At 29.4% G+C, this 22536-nt stretch overlaps 3 protein-coding genes across 5 annotated transcripts in view; 2 read left to right on the plus strand and 1 right to left on the minus strand.

Moving 5' to 3' along the window:
* Positions 1-188, plus strand: part of LOC113549217 (3-phosphoinositide-dependent protein kinase 1) — a 32849-nt gene extending 32661 nt beyond the window's left edge. For all 3 annotated transcript variants that reach the window (XM_026950423.1, XM_026950414.1, XM_026950432.1), the window contains exon 8: positions 49-188. In XM_026950423.1, the coding sequence (XP_026806224.1) occupies positions 49-162 (114 nt within the window). In that variant the 3' untranslated portion in view covers positions 163-188. The remainder of the gene's footprint in view (positions 1-48) is intronic.
* Positions 189-2130: 1942 nt separating this feature from the next.
* On the minus strand, positions 2131-11341 carry LOC113560677 (dihydroxyacetone kinase 1-like). Its single transcript, XM_026966706.1, has 6 exons — positions 11301-11341; positions 9477-10131; positions 8326-8558; positions 6160-6824; positions 5238-5665; positions 2131-2352 (listed from the first exon to the last, which is right to left on the minus strand). The coding sequence occupies exons 1-6, from the start codon at positions 11339-11341 to the stop codon at positions 2131-2133; spliced, it is 2244 nt and encodes a 747-aa protein (XP_026822507.1).
* A 4231-nt stretch (positions 11342-15572) lies between these two features.
* Positions 15573-22536, plus strand: LOC113548659 (acetyl-coenzyme A transporter 1-like). The gene is made up of 9 exons (XM_026949655.1): positions 15573-15770; positions 16434-16560; positions 18539-18698; positions 18774-18928; positions 19305-19495; positions 19839-20023; positions 20233-20350; positions 21766-21981; positions 22141-22536. The coding sequence occupies exons 1-9, from the start codon at positions 15573-15575 to the stop codon at positions 22318-22320; spliced, it is 1530 nt and encodes a 509-aa protein (XP_026805456.1). The 3' UTR covers positions 22321-22536.

Consider the following 22536-nt stretch of genomic DNA (forward strand, 5'->3'; position numbering starts at 1 on the left):
TCAACTGTGTTGACATTTTATTTTGATTATTTAAATTTTCTTTTACAGCCCAACAGAACTTACTACCTAGAGGACCCCGAAGGTTTTGCGTTGGAATGGTGTAAAGCAATTGAAGAAATGAGAGTTAACACATACGGTGTATCTCCTACGACGTGCGCTTAACAAAACTGTTATTGATATGACTGTCTTTTAGTATAATTTTGACATACACTATAATTCTTTAAATTAAAAAAAAAAAATGTTTTTTGATTACAATAATTATTTAATTTTTAGTTTATAATAATATATTGCAGTATTTTGTTTTAATGAAAATGATCTGCAAACATATCTGTGATATTAAATTTTAATTTTAAATAAATTGTAACTTAGCGTGAAACAATGAAATTTTATGTATAGTAATTATAATGATTAAGATAGATTAAGTAATTTATTAATTAATTATATTACATAAAAACGGCTGGTAACACTGCCCCTTGCCCTTGGAACAGGCTGTGCTTGATCGATAAATATCTTTATAGTAATAATTTATTTTAAACATTTTTTTCTTTCTCAAAATCGATTGGTTGTGCTTTTTTTAAATTTATTAATTTGTTTATTTCAATTTTCAGTGGTTCTGTTATTATTAAAGGTTTCTTTTTTATATACATTTTATTAACTAATTTTAAACAATGATAAGTTCTGTATAACTTAGTTAAATTTTTTTCATCTAGTGCATTTTCAATCAAGTTACACAAATAATTCTGCGCCATTTGAATTACTATTTTTGAGAAAGAAAAAGTACTAAAATTTTATAATTTATTTTATTATTTTGTATTTATTTATTCTAGCCTTATGTTGTATAATTAACCCATATTCTCGTCCTCTATGGTATAATGTTTGTAGAAACTTATCTTGTTATATTTTTTGTGAACACTCACTATTCTAAACACCTTTTATTTGCATGCATGCAGTATTTACTGTGATATATTTATTGTACGTATTCAAATTGAAAAGTAATAATGATACTTGAAATTAGATAAAGATAATTTTAGTTAATTTTTAAAATAATTGATTTAAACTAATCAAATTAGTTCCTAAAATAAATTGTTGATTAAAATACATTTACATAGAGCCAAAATATTGTTCTTTTTATTAAATAGCATATTATTATTATATACAGCAGGACACTTATCTAATGTTAAATAAATGTATCAACCGAAATGTCCAATGAACCCTTAATAAATAGTAAAATTGTGTATGATAATTATAAGTTCTTTAATTTATTTTTTTTTCTGTAAATTAAATCATAGTTATATATGTATTATGTTGTATACAACACTATAAATTGTTTTATGTAAAGTGTGTGTGTGTTAGTGTGCATAAGTGTGCGTGTATATATGTATAACTATGCGTTTAAAGACGATTAAAAAAAAAAAAAAATTTAAAAAATGAATAACAAGTTACATTAGTAAAACCGGTGTGTTCATTATGCAATAACCTATTATACCAATACTTGATATACTACCGATACGTTCTAATATTGTAATTAGTTTTTTTTTTTTTTTTGTAGCTAATATTAAAATTTGATTTTGTCTTATTTCTACATGCTGTGTAAAATGGTGTTGTTCTTTAGTCTGTAAGGCCCTGAAGAAGCGTATTCGTCTCGCGCCTTGGCGAAATGTTGTTTGAAGTTACCCATCTTTTGAATGAATTAAGTTTAAATTAATAACGTAATTAGTTTAATATTGTATAAGGTAATATAATTGACTAGGAAAAATGAATAAATAAATTATATGAAATTTGAAAATATTAAAAGTGGTGTGTTTTTGCTTTCCTATTCTTCTAGTCTTCTCCCCACGATCCTCCCGTTATTAGTGTATCTAACCCGATGAATCGAACGATACGAACAGTAAACATGTTTCCTTGCGTGTTAGGAGACCGTCATACCGGAAAAACGAGTAATTTATTGCCCAACTCTCGGAGGGAGACAGCTGTTCTTATCGAACTCGCCGGGGAAATTGTACTAACAGGATCGCGTCACACGTCTCTCTGGCTCGTCCCGATCCTTTCAACATATTATTTCTACACACTCGTCTTGCGGAAACAACAGTTTTTATTACATAATATGATATCAGTTGTTGTCCGTGTATATCACGTCGGAGTCGAACATAAACAATTTTTTGTCGTCGCTGTCAACATCGCGGCAGCCGATCGTTCGGCGTATTTTTCCAGTATCGCTGCCAACACGGTTTTCACGCCGTACGCACCCGCGTCAGCCACATAACTTGTGGTCCGTTCGTCACTGCGAATCACGTGCCCGGTCAGCTTGCATCCTTTGTCCGCTTCTGTAACCGCTCTGTTCAGTAGGTTAATCTGTGTGTTTTGTAAAGACATTCGATTTGTTAATCGTAGCGATACTGACTAAGAACTAAGGGTTGGGGGGCCCGGTAGGTAACATTATTTCTATCTGATGGTTAAAAATGTCCGACTTGAAACATTATAACGATAGCGGTCGGTGGATATAAAAAGTATAAATTGATTTAATAGTGAAAGCAAATATAATTTGTCATCCGAAAAAATAACTAATCTATGAAATTCATCTTAGCCAATCATTAAAAATGCGATCGTTGTTCATGATAATTTTGTTTAGCTTCATTTTACATGACTTCAAAATGTATATATTGCGTATATTATGTTTATATCGCTATATTGACCCGTATTACAGGCATTGTCAAATTCAATGATGCTATATTTTTTACATCATTCTTTATCATTTAATAACCCGACACTGCCGGTATCAAACTTAGGAATCCGACGTTTTGTCAATATCATGTTACGTCCATTGTATTATTCCGACGTTTTCAAAAAAAAAAACCGTTTGTGGAAAAATCATCAAGTTCCCCCCACCGCCACTACGATTCCACCTACACTGCCGATCCGCGGGGTAGACCCAATCCGACGCCACGATAACGCCCGCACTGCCGCATAACTGCAGACGCCATCGAACGTGTCATTGCGGGCGCGCGACTCGGGTCTCTTTAGCGAGGCACACGTTTGGCGATATGCAGTAGGAATTTTCCCGACGCCACCAACGCGATAATACGAAAAATAACAGTAAAAATAATAGCGCCGTTCGCACGCATATCGTGTAGTGTACACTGCTGTATACAGTATAATATAATATGGACAGCTGTATGATAGTACGATTTAAAATATTGTCAATTATGTTGCGTTGTTGGTTTTCGTTCCGTCAATATTACTATATGATATTGTTGTCATTTTAATGGCGTCAATAACTTTTAATAAACATTTATTTAACAGCTTGCGCTTCACTCAGTTAGTAGTCAGTTCAATCCTCACCTCTCAATGCATATGCATTTCGTTTAATAATTAAATATAAAACGATTATGAAAATTTACTAATGAATTATTTAATCTTATTTATATGATATAAAGGTAATAATCACGTCACGAAAGAACCAAATACGAATTTCAAAAATTGATTCCTGTTGTGCACGCCTATCACCAGTATCACCAATTGGTATAGTTCATACTGATTATTATAATAGTATTAATAATAATGAAAAGAAAAGAAATCTAAATATTTCATGATTTTACCTTTCATTGTAATTAGTTTATGCTTAATACCTATATAGGTATCACATCATTATGAAACAAACAAAGTTATATTATATTATTATGTTTGTTGTCTATTATATATACTTGCATGATTTTTATACATTTTAATTGATAATAAGTAATAATCCTTATCTCGATTCTTATTCCCAGACACATGAAAAAACTGTTATATTAAACAAAATAAAAATATTATGAAATAACAGGATGGACAAACTATGAAGTCAGGATATTTTAAGGCGACGTGGCCCATCTAAACTCAGCTGCCACTGCCGGTGGCCAGACGTCCCTTATGTCGACACTTGTTTTCGATATATTATATTATGGTTAGGTATTAGCCATTATTAGGTTAGGTCTTAGGTAAATTTAATTTTAATTTTTAACATACGTATGAAGACATAATTTCATCATTATAATTATTGTTTATACTACATTCATTACTTTTAAGTCATCATATATATTTTATATTGTTTTATTAATTTTTATTTGGCTATATACCATCAAATGATATTGCAAATTATTTTATTTTTATTATTTTTTCATAGTTGTATATACTATGATTTTATTTTTGAATATAATTAATAATGTATTTAAGAAAATTTGTAAGAAAATTCCTTAGTTGCTTATTTAGGAAAGGTAAATTTTGACTGAAAAGGATGATGCCCATGTGAATGGCTAAATGAAAAAAAAAATTTAAAAACATCTAGATTTCTGTGAAAAATCGTTCTTGTCGAAAATCAAACGGTTAATAATCTACATAATTATGTTAGATGGTGTTTTCTATAATACCATTTGTAGATAACATGTATGACGTCGGAGATATTTCTTACTATTCATTTTTGTTTCAAGCGGCACGATAACTGTGTATCGCATAACAACGTCTCTAATCTCGGTAATATTATAGTGAATTGAAAATGATGTATACGAATACTAACATTTTTTAACTAGTATTGAAACGCTACATTGTAGTGTAGTACATATTTTTTAGTATTAACTATCTACATAAATATGTTAAAAAAGTGAAAACTAGAATTTAAATAAAAATATGTTTTTAGTTATACTGCAGTAGATACTTATCGCATCGTTTGCTCGAACTGTATGGATTATTAAAAATAACAAACTTAAAGTGATTTGCCAAAAATATCACAAATTGTGCATATGATTATATTATTACGGAAAAATGTTTTATTTATATTTTATAATAAATCGCCGATTTAAATTCACATCAGCCCCCGCTTCCAATTGTCGAGAAATATTTTAAGTTTTACACGCACTATTTTCACATCGCCTTCTGTAGGGCGTCGCTACAAAAACCAGATACTTCTACACGTCGTATTGCATACTTCGGACTCCTTAAAACGGCCAGTGACGGATTGTAGTTTGTTTGTAATATCATATTCTTATTGAAAATATTATGCAGTGAGTTTAAGAAATATCGACGATTTGTTTGGCAGAGAATGCAAAGGTATTTTATAAAATTTTAAAAACATATTTAAAGGTTTTTTGATGAATTCATAGTATATCATTATTTTTTAATATATTCAAGTCCGGACTTGAGTTATCAGTTATTATTACTATTAATATTTTCCCTTATATTCGATGCTTCTACTCAAAAGCGCTTACCGGGTTTTTGGACTTGCGCAGGACGTCCTCCATACCTTGGACGGCCGGAACGAGTGCGTCCAATATGGTGCCGTCGCCGGGTTTACGCATGCCGTACGCCTCGACGGCCGTTATACCGTGGCGTAGGCCGTCTACCCACATAGCCGGTCCCAGGGACGAGCGACAGGAGTGTTTGGAAAATGACAGTGAGAATGAGCGGAACAAGACGGACAACAGTGTGCCCAAAGTTCCGGCCATGTGGGTCTCGAGCAACCGGCCGATTGAGCGAAGTGTGCTTGCAGGGCTGGCCGCATCCACCTTGCCCGCCTTCACGGCCGCCCTAATTGCTTCCGCACCACGTCGCCAGTTGCTGCCGCAGTCGCCGTCGTCTGTCTCATCCATTACGTTCATCTGGCTCTCCGTCTCGACGATCCGATTGCACACGTGAACTATACACAGCACAATTATAATATTCATCAGATGTCAAAAATAGGATGCGATCATGACCTATGCATTTAAGAAAGGGCAATGCGGGTGAAAAATAAATAGTATTTTATTGCAAGGGATAGTTAAATTTTTCAAAATTTTAAATATTTAATTGAGATAATATACGTCTTATTTTTTATTAAAATTTATTTTTTTAGCTTTAAATCGAATAAATATTCAAGAATTATTAAACATTCTACCTATTGAAATTATCAAATAAATAATAATTTTAAATAGTACCAATAAGGCTAACATTTTTATATTAAACCCCAACATTTCGTTCGAACTATTCGAGATGTTTAAATTCAAATTCATACACACTTTTGCCGAATTTTGAACAGTTGGAATTAAGAAGTTATTGTAAACTTAAGAAAGTTTGAGAGCTCGTTTAGAGTTTGGTGAATTATGCTTGATTTTTATAACGTTGTAGTATAATATATAATAAAATATCGTATACTTAAAAGTTCTGTTACAAACGGCACTTGGTCTTCGGGCACGATCGGGCTTGGCGGAAAATCGTTGTCATCATCGTCGTCTTCGTCATGGTCGTATTTGTCACCACCACGGTCCTTTCCACCCGTCAGGAGGTCACAGGGGCAGTTTTGGTGGCGTCGAACATACTCGGGCGGGGGATGATGGGCCAGGTCAAGACGTCCGTCCAGGCCGACGAACGTCCAACCGGAAGCGGACACCGGGAAGTCCAGACAAGCTATCAGTGAGTAGCAAAGGCCACCGTACACACGACTGTCTGCGGCGGCCGAGCCTCGGGCCGCGGCACCAACGTCCATTATGGTCACGGAGAACCCGTTGTCTGTATCGCCGGATGACGGCAACATCCGGCCAGTGTACCACCGGTGCACCGCGCGGGCGCCGGTGGCCACGCCGAGTCGACCTGTTAACTCGGCCACGATGGCCAAAAACCGCGCGTCCGACATGCCACCCATGTTGTTGACCATGGCCACGATGTCAGCGTCCCGCCAACGCCGGATGGAGTGCTGGTCGTCGTTGGTAAGTAGGTTCAGCGCGACAGACACCATCTCCGCGACATCTGTCGTTCGCACGGTCCGAATCTCATTCCTGCCATTCGCGTCCGTGCCCAGCAATAACATGTTTTCTTCACTCCTACACAAAAGTCAGTCTTCATAATTACCGACTTATACTTGTTAGTTTGGTGTATGTAAGTGGTCATAAATACATGAAACGAAAGCGCGCTTGTAGCTTATCATTACTTTTATTCACATGCCTACGTTTTTGCATTTTTTTTTGACATTTGCAGGGAGTGACTGGATTATTTATTTTTTCAGTTATAATTGATATAAAAAATAAGATATATTTACAATTTTAGCCTCACGTAGTTTCGTAGATAAATTATTTTAGATAATAATCATAATTTATTTATAAACAGCGAAAAGCCGACAACGATATACTGTGGTACATGTACATTTTTTTTTACTATACATTTATTTTTTTGTATTCAAAAAAAAAAAACAGCTTAATATAATTTATTATACTTAACTGAAAGTTAAAAAAAATAAAAAAATAAAAATTATTGAATAATCGGAAGATAGTACTGACAAAATGATTAATAACCTATAATATAATATAATATAATGAACTACATATATATATATATATTAATTAATTAAAATTGTAATTATTATGGTAGTTGGTAGTAACTACAATTATATATAATTGTCTTTAAGAAAATATGCCATTAATTAACATTATAGATAAAGCTATTATTGTATCAAAACAGTAATAGTGTTAATGTTTCTACTACCTAATATTTATGTTAGGTATAAATTTTATTTCTGCATACAAGAAAGCCAAATGCCAATTATTATTAGCGTAACGTAGTGTTATATGGATCCATACTAATTTTAGTATTTAAAATATGTTCAGCAGATTTGTAGTGTACGTTAAGTTAGCGAAAATACGTAATATATAAATGGATTAATAATAGTAAGCGCATGGAAGTGTTTAATTATAAGACATTAGGTAAATCGATCATCAAAACGTAGTCCATATTTTATGCGTTGTCGGTTTTTTCGTGTAAATACAGACGATTGAAATGGCACTGTTCTCGAGAAATGGTGTGTTAAATTCAAATTTATATTTTATCTCGAGACTGGTGACGAATTATTGTAAGAAGTTCAATATAGGCAGTTAAGTAAGTGTCCAAGTGCGCATACTCGAAGGACGTGTCGGCGTGCGTGGAATAAATATACGAATTGTGCTTAGTGTGCTGTCCTATATGTAAATGTATTTCTACTAAGTCCTATTAATTAATACCTACCAATATTACCGTAATATGTGGATAGTGCTAAAATCGACACGCCTATTATAGACACGTGAGAAAAACAATCCATGCAAGATTATAAATGCACTACTTATATATAGGTAATATGCATTTGGCAGCATAATAGAGACAACAGGCAAGTGTAAAGCCGGGTTCACATTACATCGCGTATCGTGTCATGTTCCATATATTTGATACACGGGTACATAACAAAATGTCGGTAACTCCATATTATAAGCATTCCACTCTACACGATACGGTGTAATAAGAACTCAGATTTATGATCCGCGGTTAAGGTATAGTCGTATGCATATATGTACGTACTCGCAGCTGGCATCTTCGCGGTACGTCCGCTTTCTTAAACCAATCACTGCATTTACTGTGGCCATGCGGTCCATAGACAGGCGCTGACACACGGCAAAAATCTTGGTCAGGCCATGGCCACCGGCTGTCAAGGCTCCGGCGATTTTGCATATCAACACTATGCCCGCAGCACCACGTCGCCGGCCACCAGCAGTGGACCGACTTCTGATCACATCATCGCCGATTGCCAATAGCTAATTAATTTTAAAAAAAGTATTTATTTTATTCCATTTCTCAACTAATATTGTACGTGATTCGCATTTAAAGTGTTCAATGTAAAGTTACGAGTACATAAGAATATTATGTTAGGCATGAAAAACGTAAAATAGATAATCCGAAATATTGCTGTGTTATTAAATATCTTCGTTTAATGTTTGGAATTTAAAAGCAATTTTACAGTGCATACACTATACACAATATATACGTAATAAAGATGGATTTGGTAGCATGAGGTTATTTAAAAAAAAAATGATTGTGAAAATATATTATATGTCTGATAAAAATATTTTTAGTTTTATATATTTTGAAAAATTAAAGTGAATGAGGGGAAAGGTGTGCACCAATAACTCTTATGTATAAATTTGTAAATATATTTTTGTAGAGTGTAGGTATAAAGCAATGCAAGCTCGGATTAAATACTGTGGGTGTCACCGTCTTTCGTAAAAAATGAACTTTTTGTTTTCCGCTAAATTAAAAAAAAGTCATTTATTTTTCCACTTGTTATAATAACCATAGAATTTTAAAGTTTGAGGAGCTTTACGCAAAGATTTAATAATATATTATATTATTGTATGTTGTAGAGATTAATTTAATATGTATAAAAACGAATATAATATTGGTAATTTAAATTAAAAATAATAATTATTAACAGACTTAAATAAATACAATTAAATAATAAGAATTGTTGAAAGTATCTAATTATATTTAGATAAGCGTTTAAAAAAAATGTCTACAATTATGATGACTTCGTAAAAATCGTTAATGATTTTTGTACTAATAATGCTATTTGATATATATATATATATATATATATATATATAATTATAATTTGGGACAGGATGGCGGTCAGGGAGATGTCCGGGCTGGGTCGTTGTATAACGTATAATGTTTACTCTGACGACGATCCCCTGAGTGCGGGCCTTTTGGGCTGCGATGCCATAGTTGAGGATGGCCGCCGTCTCGCTGGCCACCAGTACCAGTACTCCACAGCGGTCGTCCAACTCCCGGATGGCCGTCAGTACTTGTGCGGCGGTAGGATGTCTACCGTTGTTCGGGCCGGCAACGGCCGCGTCCAACATGCCAGCGCCTACGTAACGGGCGAATGTGGGATAATGGCCACCGCGGTGACCGGCCATCACCTTAACGCGGCCGCTTTCCGATGGGGCGGACTGATGTCCACGCCAGTAAACGGTGTGGCCGTCCAACAGGACCAGCTGGCGTCCGTGACCGTCTGTCCGGACCAATCCTTCGAGACAAGCCGTGGTTGTAAAACTACGGTCGCGGCTTTCGACCGAGTCCTGATCCACGAACCCGTGGTGTTCGGTCGAGTCTTGACCCGTGGCAGAATCGTAGTCTTTGATTGAGCGTTGATCAAGACTGCGAGCCTTGGTCGAACCGTGACCAGTAGAACCGAGGTCTTCAATCGAGCCGTAACCAGAACCGTAGTTTTCGGTCGAGACATGATATTCAGAACCAGGAGTTTTGATTAAACTGTGTTGTTCCTCAGTTGTAGAATCACTGTTCAACGTAGACGAGTCTTCGGCGGTTCTTGTGTGCCATCGGATTATTGAATACGTGAGATGTATTACATTATATAATAATTTATAACATAATATTATAAAACAGATTTTAAATTTTAGCTCGTGAAACTTCTTCCTCCTCCCTCCCACCCATCCAAAATAGGGTTATCATCTGAATATCTGATGAAATGCAAATAAAGTCCATTACTGAGAGACGACAATTGTAAAAAATGTGTTTATATTGTTTTAATGAATTTTGTATGCATTTATTAATTCATATTATCCTGTCTTTATTTTAATATAAGTGTAGGATTCTTTTTGAGTATCTAAAAAAAAAAATCATCAAGACTAATCCGTTGCTTTTATATTTATATTTACATCTAAGTAATAATATCACAGTATATATACTGTTGGTACGATTGTTACACTTTGTATTTATAATTATAATGATTGGAAAGCTATATTTTCGTTAATATACGTTATGTTTATCATTAGAAAATAGAGTCATTTATTCGTATGCTGAATCATCAATTTGTTCTAAAAATTCAGATTAACAAGATAAGGTATTAAATAAGATATTATTAACCAGTGATTTCATAAAGCCGTGTGGATTTTACATTTTAGTTCGTAAATAATTTACGATTTGTATTTTTTTTGTATCGTGTATATATCTATACAATAGGCAATATTATAGAAACCTGTTAGAAGTTTGTGCGTTCGTAAACATAACTTTTATTTATTTATACCTACTAATCTTATTTTTTGAACACGAACGAGATAAGTACTTTTCATTAGATTTAGACGAAGAGTTTAAATAATTTTATTTTTTAATATAATATTTAATAATTTTAATGTAAAAAATTATCATTTGTTATTTATAGTGATATTTTTGTGTATAAACAGAAATTCAATCCATTTATGTGTACTCGGAGAATGATATAATGTAATAATACAGAAAGAAAATCCTAAAAATTGCATCCTAATATGTTTATATTTTAAAAAATCCTATCGACTGCTTACTACACATAAAATACATCGTCTTATATATTATATTAATAAAACAATTAGTTTTGGAATATGTATGGTATCATGGTTTTTATGATTTAATATTGATAACAATGTTTAAATTGTAATTCATGTGTATCCATTGGATACAAATTATGAAAATTAAAATGTTTGTAATTATTTTTAACATACTTTATAACATGTTTTTCTCCGTTTTCCACGGTGAGATGCATTTTGGAGGTAGTCTTGTAGATTGGTATAGAAGGATTTGTAATAGACCTATTATTCTATAACGTATGTAAGTACATATATTTATACGAAGTTGCGTTGGATCAAAATTAGATTAATTACGAAGAGATGTAAAAAATAAATGAAGAATAACCATAGAAACATAAATCGAGTAGGTACCTATGTAGCAACATGGAATCCTATCGCCTATAGATAGGTGGTGGCGTACTTCAGTTCTCAGCAAAAATACATGAAATTTTGGACTCGAGCGTAAATGGTAACCCATTTTGGTAAAACTCACGTATGCAGAAAAAAGTTTTGGGAAGTGTTTTTGAAGATCAGTTATTGAAAAGTAGAATTTTAATAAATATACATTTTTTTATGAAAATAGGTATAATTACAATCATTTTTTTATTAACAAAATATACATTAAAATTGAATAGGTAAATAACTATACAAAAACCCAAATATTTCAAGTTTCAACATACAAATCACACCCACGTGTACGTACCTGGTAATTAATTACAAATAATAGATGCTGAAAAAGATAAGACTAAAAAATATTGTGTAATAAATGTTCTCTGCATCGAATAATTAAATCAGAATAACATTGTTAATGATTGTATTTATTTTGTTTTTATATTATAATATATCTAATATATATTTATGCATACTCTAATAATGTGGAGAATAATGGTTCAGTTAAATATTTTATTTTTACTATTAATTTACATTAAATAAACGTATGAATTTTGATAAATAATATTCAATTAATATGATGTGCTAATATAGAAATATATGTGTAATAAATTTTATTGTAATAATGAATTCGATTATTACAAATAAGTTTTTTCTAAATAAAATTATCTGTAAAAATTAAAAAAGCTTTATCATCACTTTGGAAAAAGTTGTCGGTAAAAAATACATAAAATTCGTAAAAGTATTTTGTTAGATTAATTAATTGCTTAAATTAAACTATGTAAATACCTTTTATTTATTTACAATCTGTATGCAACAAAAATAAAATAAGAAATACGTATAATAAATTTACACGAGATTTGACGCCTTGAATGAAAGGCCGTCTAGTGACGCTACTTCAGTTGTAAATACGTATAGCGAAATTAATGTGTATGCATACATTTATAAATATATTAAAAAACCCATAATGTAATTATATTATATTGACTATATTATCTTTATTACGATTCGAAAAAATGACAAATCCACTTTTTTGTATATAAAGTGTTGACTGTATCTCATAATTGTCAGGTCAAAAAAAAATGTGTTCAAAAATTTGAATTCAATTTTAAATCATTGAATACAAAAACTATTCCTAGTCTATATTTTATTTCTAAGGATATTTTGTCGTTTATTTATATTGTAAGTATTTTTTTTCAATTAGAGAAATACAGTATAAGTTGAACTAATGTTTGGTAAAAAAAAAAAATCGCATACATTATATGACAATATTATTAAAGTATTAAAATATTAAAAACTGGTATTTCTGAATTTTGTTAAATATTTTTATTCTCAATGGCATGTTAATGTAAATAAGTCTTGTGGTCGTTGTTTGATAGCACAGCACGGTGAAACATTTTCTCTGACAGTTAATATTCATAGAATATTAGAAACAAATTAACATAAAACAATAAATTATAAAAGCCAGAACGAGTAGGTATATAAATGCCGCGATACCGATAGAGATCATTCTGGCAATCACTTAACTTCACTCGGCGCGATCGGTGGATTATACTATTATTAATTTAAAATACTTAAATTACATTTAGAATGACACTTAGTTTGTTTTATAGCTTTATAGGTAACATGGTGACATACTTTAAATTACTTTTAGTATGACACTTAGTTTGTTTTATAGCTTTATAGGTAACATGGTGACAATTCAGGCCTTACTCTGTAGGTATTTCTGTAGGTATTTTAACTTCAAGGAGGTTGGAAAAACGTTTCTACAGCGCCGTAATGGTGAAAAAAATTGAATAAGTCTTCTATGAACGTTAAATAAATTTAAACAAAATATTTACATGATGAGAAATCTAAAATTCCAAGAGGAAGAGGGGTAAATCAGTGAACGTTTATGTCTTATGTCTAAATTACCAATGTATGTGTTTGGCCTAATTTTTACACTAAAATTGTAAGACACCATAAGGAATGCTCAAAACTGCATAAACGTAAATAAACTATCAAGCTTTTATAATTTTTTTTACATTTTTTGGCATTTATTATTTTTTAAGTCATTTTTAACATTTTTAGGTTATTTTCCCATATTTTAAGTCATTTTTACTGATTTCACATTAGTTTACTTCTTATTGTTTCTTGTCTATTGCCATTATGCCGATAATTTACTTAAAACTTTTAAATTACCACGGACTAAGATTAGTAACTATCCGATTTTATCTCACCGATTACAGTCGTCGTTGTCGTGTTGTAGTGAATATTATTGTACCTACATTTTATTATTTTTTTCGTAATATTTTCGATATGCTGAAAATTAAAACGTTGCTTAATGCTCGTTTATGTCTGCTATATTTGTAATTTTTTTTATTTAATATTTTTTGTCATTTTTATGTCATATTTTCATTTTTTAAGTCATTTTTTAATGTTTTTAGGATCATCAACTTCTGAGTCCTAAATTTATATTATATTTTAGTGATAATTTTACCTTCAATAAAAATTGTTTTAATTTTATTGTAATTAAACAAAAACGATTCACCCCCCCCCCCGCCAAAAAAAGAAAAAATGGTATTTGTAAATTTATAATTAGATATTAATATATGATATGGCCTGTTACTAAAATTTAGAACGATTGTTACAAAAATAAACTAGAGTTATGCATACCCCCGTTATTCTACTATTATCAGTGACTACTGTCTATTTAGTTTCTGTTGAAGTACTTCTGTAACAATGTATACAATGTTAATTATTATTGTGACTTAATCAGTGATAATTGATGATTGATGCGACACAACGTACATTTGAATGCTGTACTGACTACTGCCTATTTTATACAGCATAACAACTTTTAAAATAATATTTAAAATCCAGTTATGATAAAAAAGATTATTATAGAAGTCATTCGTGTTAGGATTAAAGAGAATACTGATTATAATTCGAGTTTTCATTGCCAACGTTTTGCCTCTTAAAAATTACCGTTATATAGTAGGTATTATTTATTAGTAACCTAGCATAATAATTATTATGTAAAGTGGTAAAAATAATTTTAAAAATCGCAAACTATCGACTATGAACAGTTTCTTTATTAAAGTATAATTTTTCATATAAATAATGATAAAATATTTTATAAATTAAAGGGAAAAAATGATTTTCTCTTTAGTATTAATAATTGTAAATAGAACAAAAAAATAATACAATTTTTAATGTTTAGTTGTTCCTACTTGTTACATATTATACCTTAAATATTATTAAAAACAATTTAAAACTTAAATTAATAAGATTATTGTTGGAATTGATTTGTTGTTATTAACCGGTCCTGGTTAATGCGGGTAGATAAAGTATAATAATATGAACATTGATTTATATGACAGATTAATTTGTTGTTTTCTCATCATTATATTATGGTAGTATTTAACGTAATGAACTAATGAAATATTGTATATACATCAGATATATGATAATATATCCTTGGATAATGTCATATAACGGAGTGTTGAATGATTTAAGATTTTTAGTGTTTTTTTATTATTAATGAACCCTGAATATAGACTGTAAAGTGCAGGATTAAGACGCAAGTAGTGACGTAAGTCATTGTTATCAAATATCGGTAACATGTCAAAAAAAAAAAAATTTGAAATTATAATTAAATATGGTATGTTTATATTAACTTAGATTATTTAGGCTGTTTTATTCAACTTCCAATCAAATACCAAGGACCGATAATTGTATTAAATGTAGCTATAATTATTATGTTATCAAAATGAGTTTAATTAACAAATACGTAGTTTAAAATTAATGATTACTAAACAAATCAATTTCAAAAAATCGTTTCGTATTATATAGATTATTATACATATATTTATATATTGTAGGTCAGAAAACCATGATATGATTAATTTTGTGACACCAGGAGCATGCGTTGGTGTATTTAGTATTTAAACAAAGCGTATATACTGTATATTAAAACGTTAGTAATATCGAATAAAGTTACCATATGTTCTACAGTAGCATCAATTTATTTTACAACGAAACATCGGACTAAATATTATGACAAAACGTATAAAAAATGAAGAAAAATCAGAAAATCCAAAGGACTCTGCAATGGATGAACCAAATCTGAAAGGAGATTGGTTAAACTTCTACTTTTTGATATTACTTTATACTTTTCAAGGAACAACTTCAGGTTTGTCCTACGCTTTTCCTATAATTCTTCAAAATACGAAATTTGTAACATATAATGATCAAGTAAGTACAAATATAAATTTATAAATTTATCAATTTTTTTTAGTTACCTACCTTGGGTAGACTATGTTTATAATTAACAGATTTAAAAAATAAATAAATTATCATTATAGATATATCTAATCATCGTGTGAAATAATAAAATGGTTCTTATGTTAGCACAAAATAGTCTTATAATATTATTAGTTAGGAGTTCACAGATAACTATCCTAATGGAATTTATGCATTTTGTCTAAATTTTTAACATATAATATAAAACATTTTTAATCTAAAAACATCTAGCAATTCGTTTTTATAATAAACATACAATATTAAAATTACATATTGAGTTATATTTTTGATAACTAATGTTAGTATAAAATTCAAATATATAATTTATTAAATTTATAATATTCTAAATACTGTTAAATATTTCATAAATATTTGTTTAATTAAAAAATTTAAAACGATGAATTATTATTAACTAAAATGCAATTATGACGATTATAATATAGTTGAAATTATTTCCATTGTCTTTTAGAAATCATGTTCGAATTAATACATATAAATATTTTATGATATTAATATAGAATGACATGATTCACATTAAATTAGTATTAGCTAGTAAGATTTTGATTATTTTTTTAGGATAGATAATTAACAAATATTTATTAATTTATGTTCTAGGCTATATTAAGTTTTGTACTATGGCCATTTAGCTTTAAACTTTTATGGGCACCAGTAGTAGACGCATTACATTTGCAGTGGATAGGGCGAAGGAAATCATGGTATATCCCTATTCAATTATTAATCGGTATGTGATTCATATTTTTTAAATTTTTTTTAATTGTTTTAGATGCGATTAGTTTTATTTTAAAATCCAAATAAACGTCTAAATAAAAAAGAATATTCTATCGTAAGTTCCACTATTCAAATTAATGATATAATAGGAACGTATGTTTCTCATTTTTTTTTAAATTATAAATTATCATAATAATTATTAATATATTTTAAATATTAATAAATAATATAATAAAACAAAAAAAAAAGACGTAATCTTAAATAACACATTAGACAACGTCGTACCCACATGTGTTGTTTCTATCGAAAACACATGTGATTGTGATGTTACACACTTACACATGTAACATTTCAAATCTATGTATTGGATTATTATGCTAGTTTATTTATTGTAAGCAAATTTATTAATAATAATTTATAAAGAAAAATAAATTCTATGTTTGGACGAAGATTTTATTTCATACTTGTATTAGTTGTATTATAGAATGAGCTTATATAATTTGAATATTATTTAGTTTACGATTCTGCTAGTGATCCTGATAATATTTCTATGGTTAAGTGAACTCATTTACTTAGACGACTTTCATCATCTGGAATCAAAATAGTTTCAATTATTAAATTAAGAACACAAGTCAAATGTGTAATCGTAAAAGTCAATTGGCGTGAAAGTGCTAAGGACTTGACGATTATGATTCATCTGAAAGTGTTATACTACGGACTACCACATAGTATGGAGTTCTAGTTCTTCTCTTTCTAGACCAGAAGTCTTAAAATTTGGCTAATGTATTTGTAGTTGTTTTTCGTAAGTGAATATTGTTTTTTTTTTATTTGCAAATAGATAATCTAAACATGTAGAGAGCGCATTACTTGGTACAATTGGACGTGTCACATCGTAATTAAACAAACAGTTATAATATTTTTATGATGAACAATTTCGTTAAAATACAAAATATTATTTATTATAATCGTAATTTGAGTATAATGTATACAATTTTGGGTTGTTTACGTACTAGAGTTTATTTTGAATGTGAAATAAACATATTTATATTAAGCTCTTAGATTTCGAAAGTCCGTTACAATAAAAAGAAAAACTCTCTCGAACACAGTTTACAAGCGCAAACGTAGGGGGGATTTTGGGTGTTTGAACCCCCTCCGAAATATCAGGAACAATAAATAAATGACCTGACCTAAAAATAAATAGTATAATATTTATGTACATTTTTTAAAAATCTTCCCCCCCCCGAAATTGTTTTGTGTGTTCACGCCTGACAGTTTACAGTATTATTTAAAAATTCAATAAGACAATTTGCTTTCATATTAACTACAAATGATTTATAGTAAGAATTGTGTATAAAGAGAGATAATACATACGGATGCTGTGAGTATACGACGTCCTTCTAAATCAATGATTTTAATCCTGCAGTACGAACATTTTCGTCAGTCTCTCAAATGTGAGCTTTAGTCTTATAATTGTTTTTTTTTTTTAATAATTAGTGAGGATTTGTGACTATTTTACAATTTTGTATTAGGTTAAACACAAATACAAAAAAAACATTGTGGGTACGCATATTTTCAGCACCCCCTAATACCACAAAACCATATTTTCTTGATTGGTTTTTTTTAAAATACTAACGTACACTTTTAGTTCGATTATTTTTCTATACTATAGAACTACTCGTTCTACCCTCAATAATTATGAGCAAAGGAGAACGACATATTTATTGATAATATTGATAAAATATTTTCTCATCTAACGATTTTTTCTTAAAATTTTTGGTTAAATGGATATACACGAATTTAAACAAATTATTTTTAAAAGAATTTCAAAGTTTTTCTTTGTGTTGGGCGGACGTAGCGAAATGAACATTAATGCAATCAGTAGCAGTCAATCGAAATAATATTACGTATATAGTAATAATTGACATACTAGTGTACTACATACAAATACTATTATTAATTATTATAATAACATATTTTATAAATTTGAACAGGGGCACTGTTTCTTTTTTTCGCCGATAACATCGATGACTGGTTACCCGAGTCAGGTAAACCAAACCTCAATATGATCGTATGCGTACTGTTTCTCATTAATTTTTTAGCTGCGACTCAGGATATAGTAGTCGATAGTTGGGCATTGAGTTTGTTGAAAAAGTAAGTAATGAATTTAAAATTATAATATTACATAAATAAAAAATACTAATAATCGTGGCTTTAAATTTCTTACAGAAATAATGTGAGTTATTCATCCACGTGCAATAGCACGGGTATAGCATTCGGTTTGTATATTGGCTCCGTTTGTCCAGTTCTTCTTTCATCTGAGTACTTCTGCAACAAATACTTAAGATTCACCCCAGACGTAGGAGGAATATTAAGCATCAAAAGTGGGTAAAAAATATTTTTTGTATACTTTTAGTTAAGGGCATTTTAAGCGCAGTTATAGACAAGGCCGATAAGGGTATTGATGAGTCTCCTCTTGTGTTACCCCGCTTTAATCTCTACTGTCTATTATAATATATCTAGTAAATAATAAGATAAAAAAATAATGTTGGTATAAGGAGCATAATACTACTTATATTGCAACGGGACTATATTTGTAAATTTTCTAAAGAGTAGTACATATATATATATAAAAAAAAAATTACCAGGAAAATCGTTTTGTTGTTTATTGCAATCATTTATTCATAAAATTTAAACACTAAGCTGAGTTAGTTCTAAACTAAATTATCTTTTTAATTAAATTAAATTTTTGTTTTGCAGGTTTTCTATTATTTTGGGGCATAGTGTTTTTGTTTGTCACTGTTTTAATTATATTTAAAAAAGAAAGAAACAGCGAATTAGAAGAAGATGACCAAATTAAGATCGATATTATTCAGAGTTATAAACTGTTGTGGGATATTTTCAAAATCAAACACATGAAATTATTATTAATGGCTATCTTGACTTCTATGGTAAATATGTTTATAAAGTTTTTAGTGGAAAACTAGATCATATGATGCTTGCAAACCTAATATCATAATTAAAATATTACACTTATTATTATTATAATCGTTTGTCAATTTTTATTAATTCTATTAAAATTAATTTATTAACATAGATATTTAATATTGTTTTTAAGTGTATAACATGAAAAACATCAAAAGAATAAAAAAAATAAATGGATGTAATAATTTTAATTCGATTATAATAACGTGATAATAATATAATTATAATAATGTATTTTATAATTAATATTCTTTCTAATCATTTAGACCACCCTATAATATCGCATCATTTTTTTATAAAATGTTATAGATTGGACTGTGTACATCAGAATCCGTCACAAATTTGAAACTTATTGATGCTGGTGTATCCAAAGATGACATTATGATAATAACTACAGCTATGTTTATTCTGAAAATGTGTCTACCGATTTTTGTAACCAAATACACTACGGGCCCGAAACCGATAAGTTTGTATTTAAAACTGATGCCAGCCAGGTATAGAAAACGCACGTGTTTACATTAAAAAAAACTAATGATATGTGTTTGGTCCGTTATTATTAAATAACTTAGTATTTTTATTATCGTTGAATTTAATTGTTTATCTTCATATTTTTAAGTCATCTATACATTACCGGAAAGTAATCTACTAATCTATAAAACGATTAAAATGTATAAGATTTTCTTGAAAAATTATGATGTTTCAGATTGATTTGGAGTATTTTTTTTGCTTTGTTGATTTATTACACTCCAAATGTAATTCAAAGTAATGAAGTGCCAATGTATTATTATTTAGTTATGGGACTTGTATTTGCAGTAAACAGGGTACGTCTACAATTTTAATTTAAACGATAAATCTGGGATTTTGAAATCATTTATCTTCTTAAACCAAAGATAAAAATGTGTACAGTACCTACTATTTATATTTAAAATTTATCAAGAATAGATATATTTTTAAGAAAATACTTTTTTTGATGTCTTCTAAAAAATTCAATAAGCATTGTATGGGCGTCAAGTAATTACGGTTGTATGGACACCAAGACCTCGTGTGCTTCACTTTAATGTCGAACGGCATCTATTCACAGAGCACTGTATATGTAATATATATTACGTCGTATTGTTTGATAGCTTAGATGTCTCTACACCAGAAAGCTTGAAAGCTTATGCACATACTGTGCACCCTTGATATAATTATGTCCAATAACTTTTATATATTAACTAACTTTGTAATTGTCGTCTGGCGTTAATTGATTGAATAAAATAGAATAATAGGAAAAATTAAACTACGTTATTTTATTTGTAGTTCGATCAGTTGACCTGATTATAAATATAGCTGTAAAACTACTTATATTATTATTATTTTTAATTTAGTTTATATTTTATACATTCAGACATTAATATGTGTATACAAAAATTAGGATAATAAAAAAACATAATTTATATTATAATTGTATAAATTGCAGACAAGCTGGTTTTATATATTTAATTAAAACCAATAATTCCGTGGCATAAAAAAGATTTATTGACAAATAAAAATAAACAATAAAAATGTAATACAAATATAATATATTTTGACACCAACAGTCAAATATTAAAATACCAAAAAACACTAAATTATGCAATAGCTGCAGTTTATTATGTTAAGTTATGAAACAATCGAGTGCACATCGATTTAGTTAATTATATAATAATTTATATATATTTTAATAATGATGAAAATTTGTATACTCAATATAATATATTTTAATTTATATAATATTAGTAATATCATCAGTAGGAGAAGCTGCTTTCTTCTAGATTTCTAGCTAATCTCAATTCTAATATCATTTAGTTTATTATAAACAAATTGTATAAATTATTTTACTAAAAAAAATTATATAATATTATCGTTGTGGTCGCGTTTGCCGTTGAAGTCTATTATGGATTCTCGTTTCTAACTCAAATATTCAATAGGGAAAATTCCAATAAGTATATTGTATTTTAATGTATATATTTAAAATTTAAACTTAACAAATTCTAGTCAGGCATTAAAATTGTTCCTTCATTACCTATATTTAATGAATTTTTATTTAATTTATTCAAATAATTTAATATACAACAGTTCTAGTAATTATTAATTGATATCTAAATTAATATTTAAAGGGAATTTAAAATGTAGGTGAAAACTCTCTTATTAAACTTTTATCTATATAAATGTTATGTAATACATTATAGAGTCATTAAATTTTGTTTTATTTCAGATATTGGCTCAAATTATGGTAACCTGTATGGTAGCTTTTTTCTCGCGTATTAGTGACATTCGGTTCGGAGGCATGTACATGACATTGCTAAACACTGTTCGCAGCATAGGATGGGTAATACCAAATACATCGTTTCTTAAGATGGTCGATACGTTGACGTTTAGTTCGTGTTCGAATGATGTCACAAATAGTTGTTCTACGCCAGATTTAAAGAATGTAAGTGTAGGTTAAGTTAAGTTAAATACCTATTGAATGCATAATTAATTTACTCAAGACTGTAATTTAATTTAAACCTTTAATAAGTTGTAAAACTGTATTTATAAATATTTTACGTCATATTTGATTACAGCAAACTATTGTTTTTAATTTCTTTAGATATGCAGAATAAACGATGGAAAGTGTGACACAATTGTGGATGGCTATTATGTCGAAGTAGTAATTTGTCTGATTATTGGATTTGTTTGGTATGCCGTTTACAAAAGGCATCTTAAATTTTTTGAATCAAAGGATCGTTCTCATTGGTTATTAGATTATAACAGACCAGGGAATGTTTAAGTTTCCTTCGCTTCATATATCTAACGAATATCTATATACACGTACAATATTATATCATACCTATATAAAGGATAATTTATGTTTAAAACCTAACACTAATTTAATATTGTATGTATAGTTACTTAAAGTAATACTTTTGTAAATGCTAATTTTGTTATATAATTTATTTGAAATTGAAATATTTTAATGCAAATATATGATTGTTTTAAATATCGA

This window comes from Rhopalosiphum maidis, chromosome 1 (assembly GCF_003676215.2).
Source record: "Rhopalosiphum maidis isolate BTI-1 chromosome 1, ASM367621v3, whole genome shotgun sequence".
NCBI classification, from domain to species: domain Eukaryota; kingdom Metazoa; phylum Arthropoda; class Insecta; order Hemiptera; family Aphididae; genus Rhopalosiphum; species Rhopalosiphum maidis.

Excerpts from the sequence above, each read along its gene's own strand:
- LOC113560677 (XM_026966706.1), bottom strand. The coding sequence starts at position 11,341 with ATGCATCTCACCGTGGAAAACGGAGAAAAACATGTTATAAA. Across the intron at positions 8,559-9,476 it reads CTCAGGGGATCGTCGTCAGA|CTATTGGCAATCGGCGATGA; the intron begins GTAAACATTATA and ends AAAATTAATTAG. Across the intron at positions 2,353-5,237 it reads TGCGCAAGTCCAAAAACCCG|ATTAACCTACTGAACAGAGC; the intron begins GTAAGCGCTTTT and ends CAAAACACACAG.
- LOC113548659 (XM_026949655.1), top strand. The coding sequence starts at position 15,573 with ATGACAAAACGTATAAAAAATGAAGAAAAATCAGAAAATCCAAAGGAC. Across the intron at positions 15,771-16,433 it reads TTGTAACATATAATGATCAA|GCTATATTAAGTTTTGTACT; the intron begins GTAAGTACAAAT and ends TTTATGTTCTAG. Across the intron at positions 16,561-18,538 it reads CCCTATTCAATTATTAATCG|GGGCACTGTTTCTTTTTTTC; the intron begins GTATGTGATTCA and ends AAATTTGAACAG.